Below are 20,501 nucleotides of genomic sequence, written 5' to 3'. Positions count from 1 at the left end.
GAGAGGTGGCTATGACTAGAGGGGTCCATGTGGTTCCACGCAGAGAGGTGGGTGTGAGCAGAGGGGTCCATGTGGTTCCATGTATGAGAGGTGGGTGTGAGCAGAGGAGCCCATGTGGTTCCATGTATGAGAGGTGGGTGTGAGCAGAGGGGTCCATGTGGTTCCATGTGTGAGAGGTGGCTATGAGTAGAGGGGTCCATGTGGCTCCATGTACGAGTAGGTGCAGAGGAGGGTGGAAGATCTGGGTGGATATCTGCTTCCTTCCCCAAATAAGTCCATCTAGGGCTAGGCTGAAAGTGACTCACTTATGCAGAGGCCACCAAACCATGGAGCACAGGCCTGCCTGGGAGACAGAAGCCAGGGCACCACCCTTGGGCCTTTCTACCTTTGCATCACATGAGGAGCACCCATCTGCTTCTCAAAGGTTCTCACAACGTACAGACAGAGAGACAAAGGCAGGGAAGAAGGAGAGATCTGAGAAGCTTTGAGCTTTCATATCAAAATCTGATCTCACTGCCCCTGGAGAAGGAGAAGAACACACATCAAAGAACACTTTGCTGCTAACAATTTTTTTAAGCAATCAAAGGCATAAGTCCCAGATAAGCAGCCAGGGCATCGACTGCCTGTAAAGATGTAAAGACTGGGCAGTCTGAAGCTCCCCACACCCATCAACAGGGCACAGGGAGATAAATGGCCCAGGGGTTGAACAACCGAGGTCCAGTGTCCTGGAACCAGGAGTGTCTGAGGCAGAACACCCAGGTCCCTGAGAGATAGTCTTGTGAGTGCAAATAATGCTTGAGCAAAGAAAGAGGGGCAGGAGAAAAGGGACTTTGGGGTGAGACTCCTGAGTCCCCTTTGCACAAGAATGAGCCAGGGCCTTGTCAGAACCCTCTAAAAGTTGCCTTGTTTTCCCATGTCCACGAGCCACGGTCACTCATCCCACCTAGACAGATGCGTGGGGTGGAAGGATTCTCCTCAACTTTCAGAAAATCTAGAATATCTAGTCCTGGCACCTGTTCCTGTTTCTCAGATCCCCCAAAGGCAAGAGAGTTCTCCTGAATGTCAGACCCCCATCCTTCCAGGAGCAGCTAAAACTCACCTCTCCAACTCTACCCCCAGATCTCTAACCAGCCACGGTGTAACAAACAGACCTAAAGAAAACTGCTGTCTGGCTGCAGCAGCAGCAGACTGGGAGCCAAGGGGCCAGAATTCTAAGGGGTGATTTTGGACAGGCCTCAGTTTACTCCACTGTGCAATGGCAGAGGGCAAGTATGGGTGATCCCTAAAGTCCTGTTTGGATCTTGATCCTCAAGGATACAACTCAGAGAAGATGCTCTACCAGGCACTGTTTGGATCCCAGAGCCTCTGAACTTGGCGGTCCTGTTTCTCCTCTCCTGCTTGGTCCTGCCCCGGTGGCTTCAGGCTCCAAACTTGTATGAGGCTATTTCTGAAGCAGCCACGGAGCCCCTGAGGCTAGGACAGAAAAGGGGACTTAGAGGAAGTCTGTAAATACACGCCAGGCTGCAGAGGTTCCCAGGGCCATGCAGGGCAATCGAAAGGCTGATTTATTTACATCAGTGAAATGCTGAAACTCAATCCCCGGAGCAAGCTGACCTGGCAGACAGCGGCAGGCAGCTCCTCACCCAGAGCAGAATTAGCTAGTCCACAGCCTCTCGGGCCTTTCCACTGGGGCCGGCAGAGGGAGGGGACAGGGAGAAGGCTGGGGCTGACCAGCTCAGCCACTGTGGCTCCAGATCCCTTGGGCTGGCCTCTCCCTTCCCCATCACTGGCCTGCACATGTCTCCAGGACACAGGCACAGCACTGGGCAGAGCTGGACAGGCAGGCTTCCCACATTAACTCAGTTCCTATTCCCTAGGTTCTCAAACCCCGACTGCATAGGCCAGCAGGGCAGGGCTCCTCAGGACTCCTACCCTTGCAAGAAGTGATGAGAAATGTTATGCTGAGAAATGGTGGGTGTCAGAATCCAAGCTCTATCCCTACTTGGCTGTGTAAACATCAGTAAGTTACTTAACCTCTCTGTGCTTGTTTCTTCATCTGTGAAATAGGCACAAGAGAACTCAGGTCACAGCAGAGTCAGGAGGAGTACAAGAAATTATGGGTACCTAACAGTATCTCACATATGGGAGGGTGTATATTAAAGGAAGTGAGGGGGTAGATTCTCCTCCTCATCCCTAACCAAATCACTGGGTGGGAGCATAAATTAATACAATCCTTATGAAGGCCAGTCTGGCCCTGTCTATAAAAATTATTTCTTCATATATTCTTCTACCCAGCAATTCCACTTCCAGAAACATGTCCTATAGATAGACTTACCCAAATGAAAATGGTATATGTGCAGCACTACTCACTGCAGCATTCTTTTGGAAACAGCAAAAGATTGGAAACAACTTAAATGTTTCTATGATTTAAAGGCAGTTTTTAAAAACCTAGTTATTAAAACATAGCACACACATACAGTGGAATAGTATGCAGCTGAACAAAATGAGAAGACTCTTTACCTGCTATTATGGAAAGATCTTTACAATGTATCATTCAATAAAGAGGCTGAGGCCAAAGCCAAATCCTTACTATGGCTACAAGGCCCCAGGTGATCTACTCCCCGTTACCTTATTTCCCAACACAACCTCCATTCAGTCACGCTGTCCTCTTCCTGGCCTCCCAAACATCTCAGGCGGGCCCCTGCCTCAGGGCCTTTGCACCTGCTGTTACCTCTGCTTGGAATACTCTTCTCCAGATATTTGTCTGGCCAGCTCCTGCACTTCTTTCAAGTCTTGGCTCAAGTGTTTCCTCCTCAGAGGGCCTGAACTGACCAACTCCCCTTTTTAAAAATGTTAGCTAATTCAATGCCCACATTCCCAATCACCCTTACTCTGCTCCATTTTTCCCAGAGTATTTCTCAAGTTCTAACAGGCTCTGTCAGTTACTTATTATGGTTGTTTTTAAATGTGTTATTGTCTGCCTCCACTAGAATGGAACCACCACATGGCAGGGATCTTTGTTTCATTCATTGTTCCGTCCCCAGCATCTGGAACAGTAAGTGGCCGGCACAGAGTAAGCACTCAGTAAAGACCTGTTGGATGAAGAAGCGAATATGACTGAGAACAGCTTATGTACCAAAGAACATAGATGATGTGGGTTTTTTCCTTCTCTTCATCTTCTTCGATTGCATGGACTCAAGGTTAGGCCTATCTTCATGTCATTCCCACCCTCCTGCATGCTGATGTGTTTTCTCAAAGGGAGGAGGCCATAACCTGCAGTCTGATGGTCACTGATGACCAGTGCCAGGGAGGTAGGACCCCTGAGCAGAGGGAGTGGGTCACACCAGGGGATGGAGCCCGGTATTTAGATGATGTTGGGGAAAAGCTTCACAGACACCTAGTTCTGTATAATGGGAAGAACACTGGACTTGCAGCCAGAGGCCTCAGTTCAAAGTCCAACTCAAGAACTGGGATGGTTGAAGGTGAACTCAGGGAAGCATTTTATAAAGTGCTACCCATGGTCAGGTAGCGGTATTAGCAAAAGTTAATGCTTAGTCATGACGTCCTGTATAATAGTTGCTGAGCTAGGCGCCCAAAGATTATTTCTGTTAATTCTCAATGCTGTAAGACAGGTACTAGCCTTCTCCCCACTTTACAGGTGAGAACACTGAGGCCCAGAAAGGCTCAATGATTTGCCCAAGGTCAACAAAAGGCAAGAGGCAGAGCTAGGGCTCAAGCCCAGACAGCCTGAGTCCCAAGACCATGCTTGCAATCACTACAGGACCTCCCAAGGATCTTCCCACCTAAAGACTATCACCTCCCAATGACGTAGGTTCCACCTCTTCCCAGCCCACTCTAAGACACTGTCCTTAATTTTAAAGGAGGCAGCCTATTACTGAAGCTATGTGAGCTCAGTGGCTTTGGTAGGATTTTAGAAGGTCTTGTGCCTGGGAGAGGGACATAGAGAAGAAAGAAGGAGATTTACAGGGGATGAATCATCCATGAGCAGCTGAGGAAGTAGAGGGAGGGTTATCAAAGGAAAAAGGACTGATCATTTGCCAGACCCCAGATCCCTTGAAACCTTTTCCCATAAACGGCCTCAGAACTGTCCATCAGACAGAAAGCAGGGACTTGGAGAGTGGACCACGAGGGAGGGGCTCTGCTGCAGGAAGATGGGGTGCCAGGTAGCAGGCAGGGGAGGCAGTGGGTAGATGCAGGCAGGCTCCAGGGAGGATGCCGCCTCTCCAAGGCTGATGGAGAGACTGGCCCCAAAGCCAGGCCAGGACAATGAGTGAAGAAGCTCAACTTTGCCAAAGCAAATCAACCTCTGAAAAGGCAGGGAGGAGCGCCCAAGGTCTGAATAGATCCAGCAAGGAATCATCTGGAATAATCCAGGAAGAGGACCTTCACCACAGAGGGCTAGATGCTGCTGTGAGCTGAATGGGGAGGCTGGAGGACTGGAGGCTGAAGGCAAGAAAGCCCACTGTGGGAGCCACACACCCACCAGAGCCAGGGGTGGCATCAACCCACCCCCACCTGCGTGGGACTCTGAGTGGCCTGGTGGAGTCTCCCCAGGCAGCCACATGGGGAGGAAGTGAGGAAAGGCAGCCCTCAGCCAGCCAAGTTCACCAGGGCAAGAAATGCAGGCTCTGTGGACACATCTACTGCGGGTTTGGTGTTCTTTATTTTGTAAAGGTTGCTTTGAAAAACTGAAAACGAAACAAAGGAGAAAAGAGGCCCCTGCACCCCTTCAATAGCAGACGGGGGAATGGAGCCCCAGGACTCTGATGAGAGCTTCCGGGACAGCTCAGCTCAGCTCAGCTCCTGGGAGCAGCAGGGGCCCCAGGGAACACCAGCCCCTCCCTCGGCCCCACACTGCAACTGTTCTCACCTCCCTGGCCTCCTGCAAGGGTGTCCTGGCCCTCAGCTCACCTCCACCACCTCCAGCATCCTGCTAAGATCCCACCACCCCACCGCAGTGACCAGAGCAATTGTGTGAGGAAGCCAGTCAGATTTGATTGTTTCTCTTTCCTTTTACTTTCCAGACGTTGAGCAACGTTTTTATGCCACTTCTTAATCTGAAAAACAATTCTGCCTTCAGTGCCGTCTATCCTCCCAGGGGCCCTTCAAATGCAGACCCTCTGCAAAGCCAGCTCCTCTGATCACAATCATCCCCAGAAGACAGGGGACTTGCCCGAGCCCCTTACCCACAGGCTGTGGGTCAGAGTGGACACAGCACCGGGCTGACACCCCCACCCCATCTCCAGACAACCCCAGGGCACAGCTTTCTGTATCCCCAGGACTTGCACAGTGGCCACCACCTAGCAGAGGATCAGTTAAGTATCTGGAGAAGAAAGGAAGGAAAGGAAGAAGAGAGGGAGGAAATGATGGGTGCAAAGCGGCTTTAGGTGGGTAAGAAAAAGTATTTGATAGAAGCTTAAATTTCTTTTATTGGATATAATTCGAGTCAGTATCTTGGGGTCCTGACAGGTCCGGATGACTTGCACTTGTCTACAGGTCTGGCAGGAGAGGAAACAGGGAGGGAGACTGAGGGGAAAGAGTTCACACTCCCCCGACCCCTGCCTCGATCTGGATATTTGAGCACAAGGGAGCAGACTGTGCCCAGAGCTCCGGCTAGCTCTGAGCGTGGCTCCGGCCTTCCAGCCTGCACCCGATGGCAGAGATTACAGAGCACCAAAGGCACATTCACTCGGGAGGGTATTGGTTTACTGTGTGTTCCATGGGCAGAGGCTGCTGCCCAAGCATGCCAGCTGCCTCGCAGAGCAGGGCCAGCTAAGGGTCCAAAGGCATTGAGACAAACCCAGCGCTGCTCGACAGGGAACAGGGCAAGCAGGTGGCTGGCAGATACCGGGTCAGTGGTGTCATATTTTTACCTGCAAGGTCAGGCTTGCCTTGTATTTGAATTCTCAAGACTCTGATTGTGCCAGTGAGTCAGGAGAGGACTCTCCTCTTGGAGGAGGCAAAAGAACCAAGAATCCTCCTCAAGGAGCTGTCTCATCCAGGCCTCTGTCTTGGCCTCTATGCAGACCAGCACACATTAAGATCCACACCTCTTGTCCCTCAACATCGGCAAAAGAACCAAGAATCCTCCCCAAGGAGCTGTCTCATCCAGGCCTCTGTCTTGGCCTCTATGCAGACCAGCACACACTAAGATCCACACCTCTTGTCCCTCAACATCTCTACCCAAGGGGGCCAAGAGGACAAGAGGACGAATCTCCCTGCCACAGCTGATTCACCCTCTCACAGTTGGGAAGTTCTACCAGGGGGCTAACCCAAACCTCTCCTGCTAGTATCTCAGCCCTTTGTCCTGTATGATGTGATAGATCAAGGACAGAAGCTTTCAGTAGCATCTTTGAATTCCTCCCTCCCCTGCTACTGCCCCCACCACCTTGAAGTCACAGGCCAGAAGGGGCTATCCCCTCTGGAGGCCAGGTGACCATTTCCCAACAAAAATTCAGGGCCGAATCCCAGGCTCTCAGCACCCACATATAGAAACTCACCCCTGAAGTCCTCTGCTCAGATACAAGGGGCACATGTATCACTCTCCAGAAACCTTGGACTATTTCCCTGAGTTATCTGGGACCACCTGCAATCCTGTACTCCCCTCTCTTGCTGGTTTCTCCCACGTCTTACTCAAAAGTTCAGACGGCAAGAATGTCAGACCCTGAGAAAATACATCAAGGGCAAACTGTGTGGTGCACATGAGTTCCCTCCCGCAACCCCACCCAGAGGGAGCACTGGGACTCTGCTCCCCACTGCTGAAGTGTCTCACTCTTGAACCTGGAGGACACCTTCTCACCGCTCTCCCATCTGGCCTGGGCCCCAGGAGATGAAGGGAGACAGGGCTACATAGGCCCGGGACTGGCTGGAAGATAGAACTCATGGGCTTTTTTGCTGTTCTGCCATCCAGGGATCTGAAACTCGGCCTCCCTCTCTGTGTAATGGGGCAGCCTTTCCAGGCTAATCCAGGCACCTCTTCTAAAGCTGGAAAGAGATCAGGCCACACAGCCTAAAGCATTTTGGGCTACAGATGAAGATCATAAAATGACAGGTAGCAGTACAGATCCCTGACTGGTTGCAGACCCACCATGTTGGAATCCTGCCTTCACCATTTATCCAGAAGACTTCCTTGGACAAGGTCCTTAACATCGCTGTTACTTGCCTCAGTTTCCTCATCTATCAAATGGGAACACTATTTGGGACCAGATGTTAATGTGAAAGTACTTGGGTCTCAGTTGTAAAAGAGGCCTGAGGACAATGAATGATACATTTCAAAACTAAGGCAGGAGACAACCATGCAGGCCTTGCAGAAGAGATGACTAACATCAAGAAGTGAAAAGACCACTCACAGAATGGCAGAACATATCTGCAAATTATATACCTGATAAGGGACTTGTTGCCAGAATATAAAATGAATGCTTACAACTCAATAATGAAAAGACAAAACAAAAATTTAAAAAGTAAACAGAGGATGTGGATGGGCATTTTTCTAAAGAAGACCATAATGGCCAATTAACACATGAAAAGATGTTCAACATCATTAATTCTTAGGAAAATGCAAATCGAAACCACAATGCGATACCCTTTCACACCCACTAGGATGGCTAGAATCCCGAAGACAGAAAGTAAGTGTTGGTGAGGTTGAGGAGAAAGTCTCATACATTGCTGGTAGGAACGCCAAATGGTGTAGCCACTTTGGGAAACAGTCTGGCCGTTCCTCAAACGATGACACACGTGATCCAGCAATTCCGCTCCTGGCTATCTACCCAAGAGCAATGACAACCTAAGTCCACACAAAAACTTGCACATACAAGTTGACAGCAGCATTCTTCATGCAAGCCAAAAAGTTGAAACAATGCAAATGTTCATCAATTGATGGTGATGTATGGATAAACAAAATATGGTATGGTCTACAATAGAATATTATTCAGCAACAAAAATGAATAAAGTAGTGATACATATTACAATGTGAATGCACCTTGAAAGCACTGGGTCAAGTAAAAGAGACAAGACACAAAAGACCACATATTGTATCACTCCATTCACATAAAATGTCCAGAATAGACAAATCTACAGAGATACAAAGCAGATTAGGGTTGTGAGTTGGGGGCAGAAATGGGAGTGGCTGCTGCTGGTTATAAGGTTCCTTTGGGTGGGGGTGATAAAACTGTTCTAAAATGAGATTATGGTGATGGTTGTACAAGCCTAAATATACTAAAACCCATTGAATTGTATACTTTAAACAGGTGAAGTTGTGGTATTAAATTATATCTACACAGCTATTAAGTTTTTAAAGAGAGTGATGGCTGAAAACAGTTTTTTGGTTCCAAACTATACCACCATACACACCACGCACAAACATATGTATCAAAGATGTAAAAAGATCAGGAAGTGGAAGATTGTAAGAGGAATTGTGGAGAGCATGGTGTTTGGCAGCAAGTCCCACCTTGCTATGGGCGTATCCCTCATCTCAGTGAGTCTGCTCAGAGGCTCAGCAGGCACCTGAGGGTGCATGGAGGATGTGAAAGACAGGGGCCTAACTGTGCTGTGGGAACAGGGGCGGGGGCACACTGGCCACCTCAACCCAGATCTTTGCGGGGGCCAGGAGTGCTGATGGTTTACTTTGGACCAAGGTGAGAGAGAGCCAGCTCCTGGGTTACCTGAAATGTTGTCCATGAGGGCCACCTGCAGGAGTGAGATATTTCAGCAGGATGAGGCTGGAGGGAGCAAGGGATGACTGGGCTGAGGAAGGGGGTCCTGAGCATCTGAACAGAACCACGTTCGCCACCCAAAGGGAACAGGGAATGAAAGACTTTTGGGCAGTTGGACGGGGTCTCCCAAATACCTACAGAAGTGCCTCAGGAGAGAAGACAGAGGGCATTCAATGCCTCCAGAATCTTCCACTGGCAAAGAACCCAAGAGATATCATTTGTGTGTCTGTCTCCACACAGAGCATGCCTGTGCAACCTCACCAGGCAAGAAAGAATGTTCTGGAATGTTCCCCCTTTCTTCTCTTCCTAACCCTAAATACGTATGTCAGGAAAACAGAAAGAAAACTTACTGAGCCTCCCCACCACCATCACCACCCCCGCCCCCCAACCAACACACACACACACACACACACACACACACAGAGCTAGCAGCCAGATAGGAGCTGACAAGGGGGAGGAGCAAGTTCAACAGCACCAGGCATATTTATTTGTTACCAACTGAAGGACCTTGTATTACCTGAGAGTGGCTAGAAAAGGGATGGAACTTGCCCTAATGTCATCTGGGGGAAGGGGAAACAGGGTAGACTTAAAGGGCAGAAGTATACAAAACAAGTAGCATTTTAATCACATCCTTCAAGTTCCGCTTGTTCAGCCCAATAAGTACAAAACAACACCCACCTATAGGTGTTTGGGGAGGATTAACCAAGAGGACATACAGTCAGTGGTGCCCAGCACCCAGAAAGTACACAGTGCTCTCATCTCATGGTCATCGTCAGCATCAGCGTCCTCAACACTGTTAGGGTTTTGGAGCTGGAAGCCCTTTTTGAAATCCATTATCCTCAATTCGCTGATAATGAAACTGAGAACCAGAGAAGGGAAGTAATTTTTCCAAGGTCACATAGCAAGTTGATGTCAGAGGCATGTCTCCTGACTCCCAAGAGTGGGGCTCCCAGCACAGAGCCAGCTATAGATGGTTCCCAGAGAGCAGAGGGACATGGTGAATGTGGGCTTTTTCTAAAGAGGAGAGGGCTAAAATCACATCTGTATCTTCTCTCCTCCAGCACTTCAATAGTAATAAAAACAGACACAAATCACTGCCAGCATGGCATGCACCACTCTGCTTTTCACATTTTATGTATATTACCTCATTGTATATCAGACAATGCTATAGCGAAAGTACTGTTATTGAACCCATTTTACAATTAAGACATTTGGATCTCAGAAAGGCAAAGTTACTTGGCCAAGAAACACACCTATAAACAATAGAGCATAGAACCAGATCTTCTGATTCTGGGTCCCCCGGCCTTAATCCCTAGAACAGAGATTGGTCTGTTCAACCTAATTTCCAGCTTCTCATCTTCTATGCACAACTTCCTTGCTCCCTTTGAAGCTAGGCATGGGTGTGTGGCTTGTTTTGGCCAATGAAACATGAGCAGAAGGAAAGCATGTGAGTTTTAGGCAGGAGCAGTGTGCAAGTCATGGTGTTCTCTTCCCACAGCCGCAGCAGCGAAGGAAGCACCTGCAAGATGAAGCCACCCTCAGCCTAGAGTATCTGTGATGAACAGAGACCTTGCTGACCCCCAGTGAACACATAGAATGAGCAAGAAATACGCTTTTGTTGGGTGAGGCCACTGAGAAGGTGGGACCATTTGTCACTGTGGCATAATTGAGCCTCTCCTGACTGATAAAACCACTAAGCCATGCTCCTTCCTGCTCTGAGCCCATGGCTTGGGCTCAGAAGGAAGCCTGGCAGGACCCTCTTAGGTCTTCACATGTCATGAAAAGACACAATGCTTGAGCTCAAAGAAATGGAAAGAAATACTATCTACTCCAGCCCTCACATTTCATAAGAAGTAAAAAGGACCTATGGAAAAGGAGTTACCAGAGACATCCAGAACCCAAATCTTCTGCCTCCCAGGCCAATGTCTATGCATGCCTGTCTATCTCTCCATGTCTCTCATCTATTTATTTCTTTCTCCTTCTTGGTCTCTGCCTGTTTGCTGTATCTCTTTCCCTCCCTCTTTCCTCTTTCAAAAAAAAAAAAAAAAAAAAAAAGTATCCCAGAGTCCTTGGATAAGCCCAGCTCATAAGAAGTCATCACAGAATAGGGATTCCTGGCTCCAGGCAGAGGCTCCTCCCCAACCCAGACAAAAGCACTTGGGGAGTGGACTGGCACCCTGCAGAACTGTAAGATCTCCTCTGAGGGCTGAGAAGCTTGGGCACAAAACCAAGGCCCCCTGTCACCAGCTCCCGGTTCTGGTGGGATTATCCATGGAAACAAAGGAAGTACTGATGGTCGCCAACCAGGAGAAACCCAGAAGTGGGGTGGACACCAGCCCCTCACCCTTGTCAGCCAGGCTGGGAGGCTTGTCATTCCCCTGCGTCACCCTGTCCTTTGTCCCTGAGAAATCTACTTTCTGAGAGCACCCCTCACTTGCCCAACCCCTGTTCCTATCCTCTGTTGAGTCAAGAGAAACTCTAAACAACCGATGTCCAAGGAAGTCACGGAAAGGTGGGGATGGATGAGAAGGCAGGGAGGAACCCAGGCCTGGTCAGCCTGCAGGCTTCTCAGAGGCAGAGGGCAGCCCACATCCCTTGGTTCAGGGCTTGCTTCCGAGAAGGCTTGCCCTGGAACACTATGGAGGAATTTGGAGCCTGCTCTATACAGCAGAGGCAAAAACACAGCGCCACCCCTACCCATGGGGACCTGGAATCTGGGCACGGGGCGTCAGATCTCAGGCCAAGTTGCTAATGGGGCTTCTGGAGGCTGCAAAACTGGTGTTAGCCAGAGTACTGAGCTGGCAGGCTCCAGACCTAACTGGAGAGGGGCAGAGGCTCCTGCAAGGAGGGGACCAGACCTCTCCCCACCACCCATCCTTGACCTCCCCTTCCTCCCCACTCAGGATCAAAGGCCTGGGGCATCCAAATACATGTGACCCAGAAAACTCCTTCTGAGGTGTGAAGAGCTGCACTGTTGCCCCACTCAGATTCCTGTGTTGCAATCCTAACCCCCAGCAGCTCAGAATGCCACTGTATTTGGAGATACAGCCTTTAAAGAGGCAATTAAGGTGAAAAGAGATCATTAGTGTGAGCCCTACTCCAATACATCTGGTGTCTTTATAGGAAGAGATGAGGATAAGGATACAAGCCGAGGGAAGACGATGTGAAGATACAGGAAGAAGACAGCATCCTCAAGCCAGGGAAAGAGGTCTCAGGAGAAACCAACCCTGCTGAAACCTGGATCTCAGACCTGTAGCCTCCAGAACTACGAGAAAACTCATTTCTGTTGCACAAGCCCCCCGGGTCTGTGGTGCTTTGCTGTGCTGCCTGAGCAGACTAATAATACTTCAGGCATAAGAAGCAGCAGAAGGCACTGCTCTGGAAATAAAGGGTACCCAAGATGGCAGACACCCCACTCCTGGCCACTGTCCCACAACAGACAACTTTGTCCAGTTGGAGGGTCCTTATTAATGAGCTTCCATTTGATTCTTCACCCTCATCACGCCCCCCTGCTCCTGGCCCAGGAGCAGGTGAGCCCAAAGTCTCCACCACAGCCTCACCTTGCTACACAGAGACACAGCTGGACCCGTCCCACCATGAAACGGGCTTCCCTGTGTGGTAGTGAGTCCCTGTCATCATTAGGGCTTGCGAAGTGAGACAATGATCCTGAAGGAGCCACCTGAATGGATTAGGGGTGTGGGTTCCGGGGTGCTGGTAAGCTGAGCTCCAAGGGAGGTAGAAAGGGATTTGGATTCCAATATCAACTCCACCTCTTGTCTCATGACTCTGGACAAGATTGCTAACCTCGGCCTACTTCCAGGGTCTTCATCCAGGAAATGGGGTTGGCACAGGCTGAGCTGAGCTAATGCCAAGGAGGGTCCATACATGGGGGTTTCCTGCCCCATTGGCAAGCCCCCTCCCTCTTGGGTTTTATGACTAGCCTGGCCACCTGAGCCTGAGAAATCAGCCTTCAGAGAACAGAAATTCAACAGAATTCGGGAGAAGGCTCTAAGTGTCACAGTACTGCTAGCTGTAAACTTGAACTTGGAGTTGGTCTGGGGGACTGCAGGCAGTGAGGAAAGGGTTAAACGCAGAGCAGTTTCTGAGATGATGGTTAAGTTAGGGGCAGCAGGAGGGCCTCCTAGGGGACCAGGAGCTCTGAGCCCGGTGCTGGCCATGCCTCACTGCCAGGAGAGGGCAAGGTGGGGACACAGGTCACACTAGAGGATGCAGGCCAGAGATGACATCTGCTGCTGACTGCCTGGCTGGGTGCTCCCTGCCCCCGCCATCTGAGTCTCCTGGTGGGCTCCAGAGGGAATGGTCTGGCCCCTACTATCACCCTCCCGCAGTGGGCCTGAAATAGAAGAGGTAGGCAGGGGGCCACTTTCAGAAATGGCCCCAGGTCACCTTGGACACTCTTCCCTCTACCTATTTCAAGAGGCCAGCCACTCATCAGAAGCATTCCTGAGTGAGCGGCGCACACTCTTCTCTGTGGGTGGGGCAGGGGCTCAGCTGTTGCCTGCACTGAAGTCTTGCTGAACACCTGCCTCAGGGCGAGCCCAATGGCCTCCGGGGTGCCACACTCCAGCGCACCCCTCTCGCCTAACCCTCCCTCTTTCTCACAGTCAGGATTGGGTGAACTTCTCTGTCCGTGGGTGAGAGGTAGCAGCCAGAGAGGTACTAGGCTCAGTGGGACCCAGGTACTGCCACAAAACCAGATGCCCAGAGCTGGCCCCTAGGGACGTCAGCCAACCCAGGATAGCATGGTGGGCAGTGCGGTGGCTTGAAACCCAGATCTGCTCTTGACTGGCTTGGCAAGTGGGGCAAGTTACTTAACCCCTCTGTGCTTCAGTTTCCCCATTCAAACATAATAAGAGTCACAGAATGGCTGGGAGCATCAAATGAAACGGCAACTACCAAGTTCTTGGTGCCATGGCTGCTGCATGATAAATCCAGGCCTTTTCCCTTAGCCATGTCTTGCAGGCACCTGACACGCTGGCCACAGTTGACACAAATGTGTCAGGGACCCCCGAGGACACACGGCCTGCAGCCCCTCCTCAGGTCATGCTGCCCACAAGGGGCTCAAAATGATTTGTTGACTGAATCCCCATTTCACAGCAGGGCAAACCGAGACCCCAAGGGGCGGTATCTTGTCAAAGGATTTGAAGCCAGGTAGTTTGGTTGCAGAGGCTGCATTCTTAACCACATGCTAAACTGCCTCTCATGAAGGCTGCTACAGGCAGGTAGAGGGGACAGAGGGCTGGTGAGGGAAGGTCCTGGCTGCCTCTTCTGCCCCCTAGCCCTTCCTTTTTCCCCTTCTAATCCATTCCCTCAGACAGAGGGATGGAACCAGCGGGATCTTTTGGCCAGCTAAAGGTCAGCTCGTCCTGCAAGGACAGAGGGGCCCTGTCTGGAGGCTGAGAAGCTGGCCCTCTGCCGAGAGGGGGAGCCGCTCTCGGCTCTGCTGTCCCTGGGCTGCCTCCCACTCTGACCGTCTGCTCTTCTTCCTTCCCCCACAGCCAACTACATCCTAAGCCCCGTCTTTCCCACATCTCCTCCTCGCCCTTAATTATTTTACCTTTTATTTGCCTGGCACTTTATAGTTTACTAAATGTTTCTACATTTATCATCGCATTGACTGTGCACCAAGGAGAGATGGAGAGACAGTAAAAATTCTTTCCAATTGCCAAGTGTTCTTGTTAAAAATGCAAACATCCCCAGCACAACGACCAATTAGGCTGGCAGCCACTGAGACCTCAGAACAAATTTGCTCCAGCCTCTGCTTTCTGCTTGGCCGCTCAGCGCCAGGGGATGGAGGAGTGCTTTTCGGGAGCAGCCTGGGGGGTCGGAGGGGCCTGGTGGGGTGTCTTGGCCAATCCAAGGGTGCTGGGCCCCTGGGGGAGGAAAAGCACCCCAGGAAGGGGTTGGGAACTGAGGCAGGTGTGAGGACAGGCCATCCACTTTTCGACATTGCACAGAAAAAATGTGCTCTCAGCAAGTCCCCAGATTCTAGCCCAACCACCCTCCCTCATCCCACCTCTCTCTGAAACTATGTGCACATTCTTGTGCCCCCAAGGTCAGAGGAGAAATCTTTATTCAAGAAAAGGCCCAAAGATTTTCAGAGAGGAGTCATCAAATCCAAAACCTTGGGGAGGGAGACGGAAGACAGCGCTGTGTAGAGGAAAGAGGGCAGGGGGAGGCCCCCAGGCCTGCCTGTCTCTAATTCAACTCTGCCATGGGCCCCAAGGGCCCCAGGATGGCACAGCCCCACCCAGGACTGGCTTCAGCTGGGAGGAGAAGCCGGACGCTGGGTGCTGGCATCCTTGAAAGGGCCATCCTGAGTCATGGGGGCAAATCAGGAGGTTCTGCCTCTGGGAGAGGTCTCAGTCACCCCAACGGAACACAGATCGGGAATGGGCTGGACCATCCCGAAGGTCCTCCCAGCTCCAATATTCTGCGGTCCTACGACCACCTCAAGAAAAGAAGCTCGTGGCCAAACCCCAGACAGGGCATCTCAAGAGTTCCTGGGCTCCGGGCATGCTCACTTTCAGAGCCCGCCCCACGTCTCCTTACACATATGCAGATAAACCACATACATAAATAGAACTCTCAAGAGATGACCTGAGTTGCAGTGGACGATTTGACATAATGTTGGGTTTGTAGCTAAATTAAACATGTATTAATTTCAATGCTGTTGCTTCTTTTCAAATTTCAGAGTGTATCAGTTTGTTCCCAGCTCTCAAACGTTTTTGTTGGCTGCTGATGAAAGCTTGCAGGCCCTAGATCCTGTGTCTCTGTTCCTAGTACCCTGACCCCAGAGAACTCAGGCAGCGAGCCTGAAGAAACCCAGCAGTGGGTTTAATACACACGTGACAAATGTTGTTTCTGCAGCACAACGGGGGGGGTATCTCAAGCTCCACTCAAGGCCGCGTCCTCCAAGGAGTCTTCCCAGATCACTCCAGCTCTCAAAATCCCTCCCTGCCAATCCCAGAGAACTCACTGTCCATGGAACTTACTTGGCTGCAGCAATACACTTCCACAATAACCCCCTTGTGGCCATTTTGCTGCCTTCCTTGGCTCTGTCCTCATTTTTATTTAATATATTCATATATGTGCCTTATCTTCCCCCAGTGGACTGTGAACTCTCAGAGGCACCTCAGACTTCCCCTCTGCCTCCTCTCGAACCCAGGTCTCTTGACAGCAGGCCAAGAGAAGCAAGGTCATGTGAGCAGAGGCTGTGCAGTTTGGATAGGGGCTGGGAGCCACTGGGTCCCACCTACCCTCCATGCAGTCATCTCGATGCCCACTGAAGTTGTCGTAGGAGTCCCAGCGGATGAGGGGGTCGGAGGTGTTATAGTCCACAGACACGCTCGGCCCGTTCTCCAGGTGCTCCATGCCTAAGTGGGATGGGAAAGGCAGGGGCAGTCAGGGAGACAGTGCAGAGAGGGAAAAGGATCAGCAGCTGGAAAAACAGAGAAAGCCCACAAGCTCCCCAAAAGATGCTCCCTGAGGGACTTCTTGTTTTCTTGAGCATGGCGGGCGGGACCAGTGGTTTAAGCTGGACTGAGAACTGGGAGTCCAGTTTCTTACATTCTTGAAAAGGCTCATGCTGGGTCATAGGGGTAAACCAGGACAGGCACTGAAGAATGAAGACCCCCTGGAAGAAAGCAGGGAGGACCCCTGGCTGGGTGTCTGCCTCTTTGTCTTCTGTGTGCCTGGGGCTTCTGAGGCAGTGCCAAGAGACCAGGAAGTCTGCCCCTGGAGTCAGACCCTGGGGGTGGGGGGCAGGCTGGTTATGAGCTGCATGGGGTCAGGGATAGCAGGGAAATCACAGCCCTGACATTGAAAGGACATAAAGCCTCCAAAGGTCATACCGGGCATGGCCCTGCCCCCTCTTAAAATGCTCTCCACTCCAGACAGAAACGTACGGAGCACGGCAGAATCTCCTAGCCACCCACAGAAAACCCAGCTTAGCATTAGGACAAATACCTAATGCATGCAGAGCTTAAAAGTAGATGATGGGTTGACAGGTGCAGCAAACCACCATGGCACATAGATGCCTAAGTAACAAACCTGCACATTCAGCACATGTATCCCAGAACTTAAGGTAAAATAAAAATAAATAAATAAATTTTTAAAAACCCAGCTCAAAGACAGCATAGCTGCTAGTCAAGTCTGTCAGGGTGAGTTACCTTCCTGGCTTGGCAGTCCTTTCTTTAGTCTATCCAGAGTCCCTCTGCCCATAACCTAACTTCATCCCCTTTCATTCCATTCTCAAATAAGATGGTGAACAACTGGTCTCCACTTATAACCAGTCTAGAGGCTTCAAGGTTATTATTAAACTGGCCTTCAGGTTGAATCACCTCAGTTCTCATAAATACGCATCATCTATCCAGCACCTTTGAGTATCCCCTGCCCGCCAGCCACTCCCTCCATCTACCGTGGCCCTCACTCTCTGAATATAACAGGCTGATGACCTAATGTGACCAGAACAGTTTATCCAACCCAGTGCCTCTCTGTCTGCTTTTTTATTTTTATTATCCAGAGATTAAGTCACTGGTTCATGTTTAGCTAGGGGTCCACTCTGAAACCCAGATCCTCTACTGATGGCCTGCGTCTCAAAGATAACTTGGTCATTGTGGAACAGACCGGGGTGGAAGGGTGGTGGGGATAGGGTCAGGATAAAAGGAAGGAGTGAGAGAATGAATTCTAACTTGGGTTATACCTTGAATTTTCTCTGGCCCATAAGAAAATACAAACTCCACTTTGCCATACTCTGGAAATCGATCATCTGGAAAAAGAGAAGGAAAAACAAAAATAGGCAAAAAGTCCCAAAAAGGACTCCATAAAAAGTTTTCTTCTAGAAAAAATTAAAATACCATATATGTACATGGTTAATAATATAATAATCAACGTATATTTATACATATATACATGAAATTATATCTATACAATGAAATTAAATCTCCTGCCACTCTAGCCCCTGTCCTACTTGCCTGAGGTAATGAGGTAACTGATTGTATTTCTATTTCTTTTCTACTAGCAATTTACCTCTAAGACTCTAAATAATAGCCATTATTTTTATGCCACTATTTCCAGATACCTATTTTATTTTATTTTATTTTATTTTATCTTATCTTATTTTATTTTATTTTGAGATGGAGTCTCATTCTGTCGCCCAGGTTGGAATGCATATTTATATTTTTGAGACAGAATCTTGCTCTGTCATCCTAGATGGAGTACAGTGGTGCGATCACAGCTCACTGCAGCCTCAATCTCCCAAGCCAAAGTGGTCCTCCTATCTCTGCCTCCAGAGTAACTGGACTACAGGTGCAAGCCACCACGCCCAGCTCATTTTTGTATTTTTTGTAGACAGAGTTTTGCTGTGTTGCTGAGGCTGGTCTCAAACTCCTGGGCTCAAGCAATCCACCGGCCTCAGCATCCCACAGTGCTGGGTCTACAGGTGTGAACCACCATACCCAGCCAGACATGAATTTTAAATAACTTCTGTGGATTGACCACTATGAATATGAATAATTTGGTTCACTTACACTACTACCCCCACTTCCTCTCTTCTTAAATCTGATTATTGTTTTTATTTATTCTATTGATTGTCTTTGAAACTTTAAATAAGATAGTTAAGCCTCTATTTCTTTTTCTCTTTTTAGAGACCAGGTCTCACTCCGTTGCCCAGGCCAAAGTGCGGCAGTGCAATCATAGCTCACTGCAGCCTTGCACTCTTGGGCTCAAGTAATACTCCTGCCTCAGCCCCTGGAATAGCTGTGATGACAGGTGCATGCCACCATGCCCGGCTCGTTTTTTTTATTTTTTGTAGAGACAGAGGTCTCACTATATTTACCAGGCTAGTCTTAAACTCCTGGCCTCAAGCAATGCTCCCGCCTTGGCCTCTCAAAGTGCTGGGATTACAGGCATGAGCCACTGTGCCTGGCCATGCCTCTATTTATTGATCTGTCAATTTTCGATGGCATTTCCTGACTCCTACTATGTAAGAGAAGGAAATCTGTGACCCTCCCTTCTCTCAACTTCTGCCCAACCCCTTATTTATTTTATCAGCTATTCCTTTATTTTTCCTTGTTAAGACTGCTATCATTTACATTCTGTACTATAATTATGATGGCATCTTCTGGCTCCAGTGCAAGGAGAGCTCATTAAAGAAACACCCTTTTACATGAGCCAGGCTACACTAAGGAGATCTGGACCCTCCTCCAAGCCCCAGTTCCAGTCTTTCTCTGCCTGAGCCCAGTCTAGACACAGATCACTGCCCACTGCTTGTAGGAAAATAAGTTACAGCAAGGATGGCATCTGCTCCATGGGACACCTATCATGCCTGTGCATGTCTCCATCACTGCAGGCATCACTTCATAGTATCATGTTTGTGTGTCTCTCACTGAGGAAACTGTGAACTCCCTGAGGGTAGTGCCTGACTTCTTTCTGTTCATATCTATAGGGTCTAGCACATGCCCGACACATATAGACACACAAGTGATGCTTGGTGGGTGGGTGGGTGGATGGATGGATGGATGGATGGATGGATGGATGGGCAGATGGATAGATGGACAGATGAATGAATATGTGGATGAATGGATAGATGAATGAAGGGATGGATTAATGGATGGATGAATGGGTGGGTGGGTAGATGGATGGGTGGGTGGGTGGATGGATGGATGGACGGACAGACGGATGGAAGGACGGATGTATGGATGGATGGATAGATGGATGGATGTGTGTAAAGATGAATTGGTGGATGGAGAGAGAGATGGGTAAATAAATGTGCATTTATATGTCCCAGGCATGAATGTGATATAGATAAAACTTCCAATGAATAAAAGAAAGAAGCAAAAGCAAACACCAAACCTTTCCGAACCACCTCTTCTTCTCTCAGAAAATGGTTTCCCCTTGCGGCGGCCATACCTCTCCACTATTGCTCTTCTGCCCTACAGGGTAATTATCCCCTGCTGGTCTGTCTGCCAACTCAACAAGATTTTTGAACTCCACCAAGGCAGAGACCATGTCAGGTTTCACTTTGAATCCCCAGCACTTGGTACAGATCCTAACACAAAGCAGATGCCCAATGAATGTTGAAAAGAAATGATTATCAACAGGACACACGTGACAAACTGGGAGGACAAGATGAAGGAGAGACAGGGAAAGTAATAGAAGGCTGCAAGATATAAAACAGCCCAAGGTCTGGGAGGAATTTACCTCCACTTCTACTAACAACTGGAATTCCCAGACCATCCCGATCTCAAACTCTCTCTCAAGTCTCTCTCAACTCTCTCCCATCGTCACCCTGAGACTAGACAGACCACGTGGCCCAGAAAAGATGGTCCCCATACCCATCATATCCTCTCAAACTGAGCTCCTCTCCCTGCTACAGGGGTGCCCACCCCCAGCTCCACTCAAGGAGCGCACCTTTGAAAGCATCATCAAGGTCCTCCTTCCCAAAGACAACCCCCAGGTCATGGATGGCACAGGTGTGGAACTGCACACGGAAGATGACGTCTCGGGCTGGGCTTCGGAACTTCTTGTGGTAGCACTTCAGCTGGGTGGGAAGATGGGCAGAACCAGTCAGGGGTCTGAGGCTGGGAGGTCAGGTCCCAGGGAGCCTCCTTATCAGCTCCACTGACTGAGCCCCCAAGGCTCACCCCAAACCCGATGAGGGAGAGCTCATCAACACCAAACAGGATCTCAGAGTTCTGTGGGGAAACTTCTAGAACAGCAAAGAATTGGAGATCAGCCTTGGCCTCT

At 49.7% G+C, this 20,501-nt stretch overlaps 2 protein-coding genes across 14 annotated transcripts in view; one reads left to right on the top strand and one right to left on the bottom strand.

The window, feature by feature from the left end:
• ARPC2 (actin related protein 2/3 complex subunit 2) overlaps window positions 1-20,501 on the top strand; it is an 870,481-nt gene that overhangs the window by 468,980 nt on the left and 381,000 nt on the right. The gene's annotated exons all lie outside the window — the stretch shown is intronic.
• The window catches only part of TNS1 (tensin 1), a 206,767-nt gene that overhangs the window by 66,493 nt on the left and 119,773 nt on the right, over window positions 1-20,501 (bottom strand). For all 13 annotated transcript variants that reach the window (XM_050751241.1, XM_050751242.1, XM_050751244.1 and 10 more), the window contains 3 exons: window positions 20,166-20,295; window positions 17,458-17,523; window positions 16,013-16,129 (listed from right to left, as the gene is read on the bottom strand). In XM_050751241.1, the coding sequence (XP_050607198.1) occupies window positions 16,013-16,129; window positions 17,458-17,523; window positions 20,166-20,295 (313 nt within the window). The remainder of the gene's footprint in view (window positions 1-16,012; window positions 16,130-17,457; window positions 17,524-20,165; window positions 20,296-20,501) is intronic.

The sequence above is a fragment of the Macaca thibetana genome, chromosome 12 (genome assembly GCF_024542745.1).
Source record: "Macaca thibetana thibetana isolate TM-01 chromosome 12, ASM2454274v1, whole genome shotgun sequence".
Classification (NCBI taxonomy): Eukaryota; Metazoa; Chordata; class Mammalia; order Primates; family Cercopithecidae; genus Macaca; species Macaca thibetana.
This window is presented reverse-complemented; position numbering and strand designations above follow the sequence as displayed.